This window comes from Xyrauchen texanus, chromosome 15 (genome assembly GCF_025860055.1).
Source record: "Xyrauchen texanus isolate HMW12.3.18 chromosome 15, RBS_HiC_50CHRs, whole genome shotgun sequence".
Taxonomy (NCBI): Eukaryota; Metazoa; Chordata; class Actinopteri; order Cypriniformes; family Catostomidae; genus Xyrauchen; species Xyrauchen texanus.
Genome location: NC_068290.1, coordinates 14,687,563 through 14,697,838, shown reverse-complemented (window position 1 = coordinate 14,697,838; position 10,276 = coordinate 14,687,563). Strand labels below are relative to the sequence as shown.

Below are 10,276 nucleotides of genomic sequence, written 5' to 3'. Positions count from 1 at the left end.
TATGCTACGTAAAGGCACCCATCTGGCACCAACAATTACACCACGGTCGAAATCACTGAAATCAAAATTAGCCTACTTGCATTTGAATATTTACGGACACATTGGCGTATTTTTTTTTTTTAGACATTTCAGATGAAGCAAAGAATTGTGGGTTATGAGTGCCCTTGAAGGATACACCTCATGCACCCTCCGAATTCCCGTGAAAAAAGGTCCCAATCGAAGCGTCCTACTCGCTTTTCTGGAAAGAGACAGCCTCGATGACTTATGCGGCCGACAAATGCGACCTCTGGAGGACGCATTCTTCCAAATGAGTCTCAGCCTGACAGCCATGTTTATTGGAAAAAAGTCCTGTAAATAGTTGTCGCTTTATTTTTGACGTACTTCCGTGTTTTGTAGTTTATTGTAACACGTGGAAATCTGTAGTAGACTGAAACCCATGCTTTATTTATTTATTTGACAGTACAAAGTGGGTTCCCGGTCAATCGGTCACAATGGTTGAGCCAAAATTCAAGGGGGAAAGCTCCATAAATCCCTCAAACTCCAGCAGCAATCCCGGTAAGGTTAAATAAAGCACAAGTCTCTATATATACTGCTAAAATATTTTACCAATTTTAATCAAGTATATTAGTCTTTCTATTGTTTTGTAGTTTAGGTGAATAATGCATGTAGGCCTATACTGGTAGCTAGTTGATTTTGTTTAGTTACGGTTTTGTCAAAGCTGTCCGTTATCTATCGTGCGCTGCTGGCAGTTCTTGTGGTGTGAAGACCAACGAGTCACAGTGCTGTGCCTTTACTCTCTCTTGTTAATCCATGTTATTATTTTGCCTTTGCATGGGTAATAAATGTTTAACAATATATAACTGCATTTCCATCAAACTGTTGTCTTTAGTAATGCTTTCAAAAATGGGTGCTCATTATATACTATTTATTAAACTCAAGCCCGTTTCTCTCTTAATTTTTGTAGCAATTTATGTCAATTCTGTAACAGGCATTAAAGGGATAGTTCACCCAAATTTGGAAATGATCTCATCATTTAGTCATCCTCATGCCATCTCAGATGTGTATGACTTTCTTCTGCTGAACACAAACAAAGATTTTTAGAAGAATAGCTCAGCACGGTTGGTCCTTACAATGCAAGTGAATGGTGACCAGACAACTGAAGCTCCAAAAATCACCTACATAAAAAGTAAATCCACATAAAGGCCACATAAAAGTAATCTGGAAGAAACAGATCAATATGTAGGTCTTCTTTTACTATAAATCTCCACTTTCACATTTTGAATACCTGAAGCCACTTGAGTTGTGTTTATGCTGCCTTTATGTGGGTTTTGGAGCTTTAAAGTTTGGTCACCATTCACTTTGCACTGTAAGCACTGACAGAGCTGAGATATTCATCTAAAAATCATTTGTGTTCTGCAGAAGAAAGAAACTCATGCATCTGGGATGGCATGAGGGTGAGTAAATAATTAGAGAATTTTCATTTTTGGTTGAACGATATATTTAACTTGGTTAATTTGTATATCATAATGATTCGTAGGCCAAATGATCAAATATGTGTATATTACACAGCTAAAATGAATGTACTGTATGTCTGCATGTATGTAAAATGTCATCCTTAACATTCTCTGTTCTGCAAACCGAGTTAAGGGAGCTGGAGGTAACAACATGAGGGACCGCGCCACCATCAAACGCTTGAATATGTGCAGACAGAAGCAGAGATGGTAACAGTCTGATCTTACAAATAAAAAGCATTTTATAAATGGCCTCTGTCAGTAGTAGTATCAAGCACCAGTCATGGGAGACTGAGATTTTAGCTAGAACTAAAGCATTTAAGTTGTAATACAGCATTCACTCCTGTTTTATTTCCTTTTGTGTGTCCACAGCAACAATCGAGGTAAGGTGATCAAGCCCCTGCAGTACCAGAACACAGTTGCTCCTGGGACTGTTGCCAGAGTTGAGCCCAACATCAAGTGGTTTGGTAAGAGCAGCGCATCTTAATGTGTGTGATCAAATATTAAAGGTAATTAGCCTTTGTCATTTTTTCCAGTTGTTTACAATAGGATGACAAACCACTTATTTTGAAGTCATACTGTCCAAAATCAGTATTGATACAGATAAATAAAGCTTATCAGACCTGCTGCCCTTCGTTTCACAGATATCATGGTGTAGTTCTGAAGATATATCTGAATATGCTAATCACTCCAAACTTTTTCCTTATGCTGTCTGTACAGCCAATACCCGCATCATCAAGCAGTCATCCTTGCAAAAATTCCAGGAAGAGATGAATGCAGTAAAGAAAGATCCTTACAGAGTAGTGTTGAGACAGAGCAAGCTACCCATGTCATTGATGCATGACCGAATCAAAGCACATGTGAGTATGCAAACAAATGGATTCATGTTTGTTACCTTTCTGTCCTTTTGCACTTGGTGAAAGAGAATTGCAAATTGCTTGAATTTAGTCTATTGATCATTATGCTCAATGCATGCTAAATAAAACTAATTCACAGTTGATGAATTACAGTTGCCTTTAATACTGAAGAAGAAGCTTTATAGCATTGTTGTGATCATTGTTGGGTTTCTCATTGTGAAATCAGCAGGTGGCTCTTCATAGCGGTGTACTTTTACCTGTGATTGAACTTGCTCTTTGGCATCAAAGTCCCTGCCACCTGCCAGTAGTAAAGAATTTATTTTTATGCTCAAAATAAAACGTAATGCTTTGCTCAGATCATTGTGTTCCTTCTGCAAATGTTGTTGTCTTGCTCGATTTTTCTTCATCTAAACTGTTCCATGTGTGTGCAAAACCTTTTAGGACTTTGTGAAATGAAAGTCCCACTCTGATTTGTTTTACTTCTCAGGGCTCTCACATACTCGCATTTGGTATTCTACCTTAGATGCAGGGATCTATGAAAATAGGCATTGCTGTTTCAATCACAAAATGTCATCCTCCCTATTTGATTTGTGTGGCTTGATCATCTGATCCAGTGTGAGTTGTAATGCCAGTGGCACTGTCAGAAGCTATGTCCATGTGTGTACGCTGTTCTTTGCATACTTCTTTCTAAATAATATTTTGAACATGTTGTGATTTGGTTGATCAGGTTGTTTTTCATCATTCACTGCAGTTTCTGGAAATGTAATCTTACCAGAAGCAGGATTTACTAACAAGAAATGTTACTAGTTTTCACAAGTTATATAAATTGCTTGTTTTATTCCACCCCCTATTACAACAGTGGTGTGGCTTCCCTTTTGCTTTTAAAGTCATTACAGATTGCAATTTTGCCTGGCACAGTTGTAGACATGAACTGGGATTTTGTTTGATTCTGCCTTGATAAAAGGCAATTTTCTTAATTCACACAATAACATTAGCAACCGTTTTATTTCTCAGTGCAGGTTATGTTTTCTGCATTGTTGGTTCACTTTGTAATGCATGCTTTATAGTGACGTATATATGTTTTTTTTATTATCGTGTAACAATGCACAACTAATGTATGACATAATGTAGTAGGGATGGGTATTGATACAGATTTCCAGATCCGATTCACAACTTTCGAGTTCATATGGGTATATTTTTGATATGAGTTCATATGGGTATATTTCAGTTGTAATGTCCCTTTTTCTTACATATGAAATAAATGATCTACATTATTAAATGACAGATGGGTTGCGTGGATCTCGTCTTTGGACACACATTAATCGGAACAGCTTTTAATCTCAACACAGTGATAGGATCTCCCTCCTGAATAATCCACCACTATACTCCACAATCACTGGTAAGTGATATCTGAACATTTACCAGCCAGTTGCCAAATATATACATTTTAGTCGCATAGCGTGAAATTCAGTTGTAGTAGAGGGTTGCGCATAGAGTAAAAGATTGATCTTGGGATTTAAGAATCGATATCCAGATCGTTTAATGCAACGAAAAATATTGTTATCCACCAGCCAATCTTAAATTGTGTGGATGAGTATACTGTACTGTTCTTCCATGAATCACACTTGTAATCTTGCCACCTTTTTCCCATTGAAAATGTATTGGGAAGTGGGAACTCCTAGTTATCGTGTAAAACAGCATTTGCAAGAGATTAAACAAGTCATGAAGAAGGACGATTGTGGTAAAGACGTTATAAACAAGCTTTCATGACATTCGTTTGAAATAGATATTTTCTTGGCCGGTATTACAGAAGCGTCCTATCTTCAGTCTAAAGTTAAGATCTTGTGATAATAACTGAAAGTGCCATTGTTACTAAACACATAGTTTAGGGTATGGATGCAAGTTGGGATTCTAGATTTGGGATTTTTTTTTATACGTCACCTGTTCCTATTTTCTTTCTTTCTTTTTTAGAACTCCAAGGTGCACATTCTGGACATCGAGACTTTTGACATCACGTTTGGGCCTAAGGTACAAAGAAAGAGACCCAGCTTGTCTGTGGGGGAGCTAAAGGAATTTGCTGAGCAGGCAGATGTCTCAGCTCAGAGCTACAGTGCTGAGAAAGACCGTGACCTGGTGACTGTGGACAGTGGAGTGAGGTGAATAGAGTATTTTACTTTTAGAGTTTCTATGGCTACATTTATACAGCAACAGAATACAGTCATCATTCCTGTTTAGAGTGCTAAATACAATTCTGTTCACACAGTTTACTAAGTAAAGAATTTGACAACTGCATTCTATAATTTTTAAGATACTCCCTTACATTTTCAGGACTTGCAACCAAATTTAAGAGCAAGTTTGGTTGATATGTGCTGTTTGAACGGAATTGAAAATTTGAGAGTCCCATCTGTTTTTTACATTTAGTCATTTAGCAGACGCTTTTATCCAAAGCGACTTGGTGAGTTGAGCGTGGATGCCGCGGTGGATGGCGTGAAGCCTCCACACGCGCCATGTCTCTGTGGCAACGCGCTCAACAAGCCACATGATAAGATGCATGGGGCATCTTATGTATGATTGAGGCGAATCACTACAGGACCACGAGGACTTAAAAGCTTCTTCATCGGGACCCTATGGGCACCCATTCTCAGAGCATTGAGACCTACCTGAAGAAAGAGAAATCTTGGAAACACCTCATCTTTGTGCTTAATAAGTGTGACCCCATTCCCACTTGGGTCACGGTAGGATATTAAAGCAAAATTTTATTTTGTATTTATTTTTTAAGTTACATCTTTTAAATGTTATCACATTTTGAGATGTTCAGATGGGCATCAACACAACTATAACAAAGCTAAGAATACAGCAATATGAATAAGTCATCATCATATAATCCCATGCATGTCCTGATTTTTGTCCTTATGTGGCCTGCTGAGAGAACATGGGTAGGCTTATTGTTTGCATGCATCCTTAGAAACAGAAATTCATAGAACACAAAAGGAGATGTTTGGCAGATTGTTAGCCTCAGTAACCATTCACTGTCATTGTATTGAAAAAGATGCAATGAAAGTGAATGGAGACTGAATCTGTCGTTCTGCAAACAGCATCTTTTATGTTCCAAGGAAGAAATAAATTTATGCAGGTTTAGAAGAACATGAGGTTTTGTATCGTAAATTATGACTTGATTATATACTTTCTTATGCTCTAGCACAAAATTTTCAGCAAAGTTTTCTCAATTACATTATTTGTATGTATTGATGTTTCTTCTGTGCTTGTGCATTGCTAGAAACGCTGGGTTGCTGTGCTGTCGCAGGAATACCCCACTCTGACATTTCACGCTAGCCTTACCAACTCCTTTGGCAAAGGTTCCCTTATCCAGCTCCTGCGGCAGTTTGGCAAGGTGAGAGTGTATATGTTTACTATGTATTTTATGTCTGCTACACATCATGCCTTGGAAACAAAGTGTGAAGTGTTTAGATGCACAGCAGTTGCATTCCATGGCATTTCTTTATATAGGCTGCAGTTTTAAGACAAGGTCATGCTTGTTATCTTGTCTGTAATGGCAGCAGGTGTTTTAAAAGCAGTAGTTTGGCCAGGTACCAGGTGAACCCACCTCTTATTACCAGCTCCTCTGATGCTGTTGGTCTCTATTCCTGTTTTTACATCTGCCTAGATGATATTTTTAGGACCTCAGCTGTAAACAAAAACTTGGAAATACTAAAAAGGACAGAGGGCTTAAAAAACATAAATTTGTTGAGAGTTATATGTCAAGACTCTCTTTTAGAGTTAGAAAAAAAGCAGCACTAAAATATCCTTGTTACCATGCCTGCGATATAAATCTGCAGGTGTAATGACATTTAAGAAGCTTTCGTAAGACACTGGATCAACTTTCCATTTCTTAGTTCTCGGTTACCCTTTTATTGTAAATAATAAATTTGGGGGATGTTCTCAAATTGTTGTGGTCAGAGTTGATCCAAGTGTATCTTTTTTTTTTTTTCACCTGGATAACACAGAACAGACAATTTTGTTTATTTGAGAACATTTTGTGTGTGTGTGTTTGTGTGTGAGAGAGAACGAGAGAACTTTCAGGGCTGAAAATATTTCAGGGTGTTTAAAAATGTTTTATGTTCATGTTTTAATTATATTTATTTATTTATTTTACAAAAAAGCTGTTATGTATTTCTATGACAGTTACAAATTCGTTAACACACATTTGCTGGAAAACGATGGCATAATATGCAATTATGTTCCAGCTAGATAATGTTACATAGTAAAATTTAAACCAGCAGAGTTTGCAACAACTGTTGACTCTTCTTTAAACTCTGCTCCACTTTGTTACCATTGTTCGCTCTTGAGAAGCTTTGCAGAACGTCCCATAGTAATCTATAAGAGATTGCTTAGAACTATGTGGTTTTTGGCCAAATATTCTCAAACTTTTAATAAATTAAAAAAACACCCTAATCTGGTTAAACTGTTGAGACAGAATCGAGGCAAACGGTTATCAGTTCTCATAACACACTCACTATGCTGCTGTAAACTCTTTATTTACTTTTGCCTCTACTACGACCTGAATCAATACATATGGTAAATTAATTAAAGGGACAGTTAAAGGAAAGTTTCTCATTGTTTACTCACCCTCATGCCATCCCAGATGTGTATGACATTCATTCTACTGCAGAACACAAACAAAAAATGTTTTGAGGAATATTCCATCTCTGTTGGTCCTTAAAATGCAAGTGAATGGTGACCAGACCTTTAATACTCCAAAAAGGGCACATAAATGTAATCCATAAGATTCCAGTGCTTAAATCAATATCTTTAGAAGAGATATGATAGGTTTAAGTGAGGAAAATGTGAAAGTGGGGATTTATAGTAAAAAACGACTTAAATATTGGTCTGTATCTTATCTATCATTTCTGAAAATATGGATTTAACCATTTGAGTCATATGGCTTGTCTTTTATGTGGCATTTTATGGGATTTATGGCGGTTTGAAGGTCTGGTCACCATTCATTTTGTATGGACCTACAAAGCTGAGATTTTGTTCTAAAAATCTTTTCATTTGAGTTCAGTAGAAGAAAGTAAGTCATACACATCTGGAATTACATGACAGTGAGTAAATGATGAGAGAATTTTCATTTTTGGGTGAACTAGCTTTTTAACGTTACGTTATTAGCTTTAATTTACCTTGGAGCAAATGTAGGCATCATTGCTGATGTTATACATGTTAATTTGGGAATGAGGGCTGACACAGTCTCATCTACATCATGCTCTTCACAAGATTTATTTAAATATTAAAACAAAATCCTCTCAGGGTACCTCATGTCACTATAAATGTGACCCATATTTTTGGATAAAATTCTGCTTAAAACTACTCAAAACAAATAACAAATGACTCCCATTGTATCATTAGAAAACGGCAAACGCTTGTCAGATGAAAATGGCGGATGGCATGGGGCCAAGTGTTTGATCCATATCCAATAACAAATGTTAGGTTTGCAATGCATAGAAATACATATACAGGTGAAACTCGAAAAATTAGAATATCGTGCAAAAGTTCATTAATTTCAGTAATTCAACTTAAAAGGTGAAACTAATATATTATATAGACTCATTACAAGCAAAGTAAGATATTTCAAGCCTTTATTTGATATAATTTTGATGATTATGGCTTACAGCTTATGAAAACCCCAAATTCAGAATCTCAGAAAATTAGAATATTGTGAAAAGGTTCAGTATTGTAGGCTCAAAGTGTCACACTCTAATCAGCTAAACACCTGCAAAGGGTTCCTGAGCCTTTAAATGGTCTCTCAGTCTGGTTCAGTTGAATTCACAATCATGGGGAAGACTGCTGACCTGACAGTTGTGCAGAAAACCATCATTGACACCCTCCACAAGGAGGGAAAGCCTCAAAAGGTAATTGCAAAAGAAGTTGGATGTTGGCTGTATCAAAGCACATTAATAGAAAGTTAAGTGGAAGGGAAAAGTGTGGAAGAAAAAGGTGCACAAGCAGCAGGGATGACCGTAGCCTGGAGAGGATTGTCAGGAAAAGGCCATTCATATGTGTGGGGGAGCTTCACAAGGAGTGGACTGAGGCTGGAGTTACTGCATCAAGAGCCACCACACACAGACGGGTCCTGGACATGGGCTTCAAATGTCAAACGTCTTACCTGGGCTAAAGAAAAAAAGAACTGGTCTGTTGCTCAGTGGTCCAAAGTCCTCTTTTCTGATGAGAGCAAATTTTGCATCTCATTTGGAAACCAAGGTCCCAGAGTCTGGAGGAAGAATGGAGAGGCACACAATCCAAGATGCTTGAAGTCCAGTGTGAAGTTTCCACAGTCTGTGTTGGTTTGGGGAGCCATGTCATCGGCTGGTGTTGGTCCACTGTGCTTTATTAAGTCCAGAGTCAATGCAGCCGTCTACCGGGACATTTTAGAGCACTTCATGCTTCCTTCAGCAGACAAGCTTTATGGAGATGCTGACTTCATTTTCCAGCAGGACTTGGCACCTGCCCACACTGCCAAAAGTACCAAAACCTGGGTCAATGACCATGGTATTACTGTGCTTGATTGGCCAGCAAACTCGCCTGACCTGAACCCCATAGAGAATCTATGGGGCATTGCCAAGAGAAAGATGAGAGGCATGAGACCAAACAATGCAGAAGAGCTGAAGGCCGCTATTGAAGCATCTTGGTCTTCCATAACACCTCAGCAGTACCACAGGCTGATAGCATCCATGCCACGCCGCATCGAGGCAGTAATTAATGCAAAAGGGGCCCAAACCAAGTACTGAGTACATATGCATGATTATACTTTTCAGAGGGCCGACATTTCTGTATTTAAAATCCTTTTTTTTAATTGATTTCATGTAATATTCTAATTTTCTGAGATTCTGAATTTGGGGTTTTCATAAGCTGTAAGCCATAATCATCAAAATTATATCAAATAAAGGCTTGAAATATCTTACTTTGCTTGTAATGAGTCTATATAATATATTAGTTTCACCATTTAAGTTGAATTACTGAAATTAATGAACTTTTGCTTGATATTCAAATTCGAGTTTCACCTGTACATGACCATAAATTTAGTGACAACGCAGCACTGGCCCGATAGAGCAAATGACAGTTACATCAACTGTCTCGAAACACTCTTACACAGCCATGACTTTTCTTTCAATGTTGCTTTTCAAAATGTTGCATTTGTCATTTGCCTGGTATTAAAATTGTTGGAAAGAGCTTTGTTATCAACACCCTGCACTCCAAAAAATCTGCAATGTGGCACCCCTTGCTGGTGAGACTAAGGTAAGTTCCAAGAATCTTGCAGGAAGTAATATTGACTCCCTTAAAGTGCTGTCTCGGTTTAAATGTTCTATATTTAATGACTATATCCATTTGCAGTCATTATCTTCTGATCATGAACATCAGATGCTTTAACGACGCTTATACATTACCTTAAACTATTCCGACTTTGTTTATTTCTGAATCCACTAGCGAGTGGAAGATTACATGCAAGCAAAATGTTCATGCCAGCTCCTAACATGTGTTAACAGTTTAGACGTCTTAAGATTCCAGCAGTTCGGTTTTGGCCACAACATGTGTGAATTTGTGTTTTTGTGTGAAATGGCTTTGTTTTACATCATCCTCTTGTCAAAGTTTTCCTCTCATTGTACAAACACGGAACTGAGTAATGATTCTTAGAGAGTGAATAAAAGTGCAATGCTAAGGAAAATGTTGATAACTGCAGCTAAATATTTTATTTCTGGTAATTGTATAATTAAAGACATTTTGTCAAACTATGTCATAATTCTAACACACAGTAGATAAGGATAAGACCTGTTTAAAAAAAAGTGATGTTTAAAAGACATTTGATATGTTTTAAACAAGCTACTTTTCATTTGTGTTTATTTTATATTAGATCTA

The 10,276-nt window shown here is 37.4% G+C and overlaps 1 protein-coding gene across 1 annotated transcript in view; it reads left to right on the top strand.

Annotated features, from left to right (window-relative positions):
• The first annotated feature begins 391 nt into the window (after positions 1 to 391).
• LOC127656162 (nucleolar GTP-binding protein 2-like) overlaps positions 392 to 10,276 on the top strand; it is a 13,390-nt gene continuing 3,505 nt past the window's right edge. Inside the window, exons 1-7 of the mRNA XM_052144347.1 lie at positions 392 to 555; positions 1,643 to 1,721; positions 1,884 to 1,978; positions 2,232 to 2,371; positions 4,340 to 4,519; positions 4,978 to 5,103; positions 5,646 to 5,759. Of these exons, the coding sequence (XP_052000307.1) occupies positions 492 to 555; positions 1,643 to 1,721; positions 1,884 to 1,978; positions 2,232 to 2,371; positions 4,340 to 4,519; positions 4,978 to 5,103; positions 5,646 to 5,759 (798 nt within the window). The 5' untranslated portion in view covers positions 392 to 491. The remainder of the gene's footprint in view (positions 556 to 1,642; positions 1,722 to 1,883; positions 1,979 to 2,231; positions 2,372 to 4,339; positions 4,520 to 4,977; positions 5,104 to 5,645; positions 5,760 to 10,276) is intronic.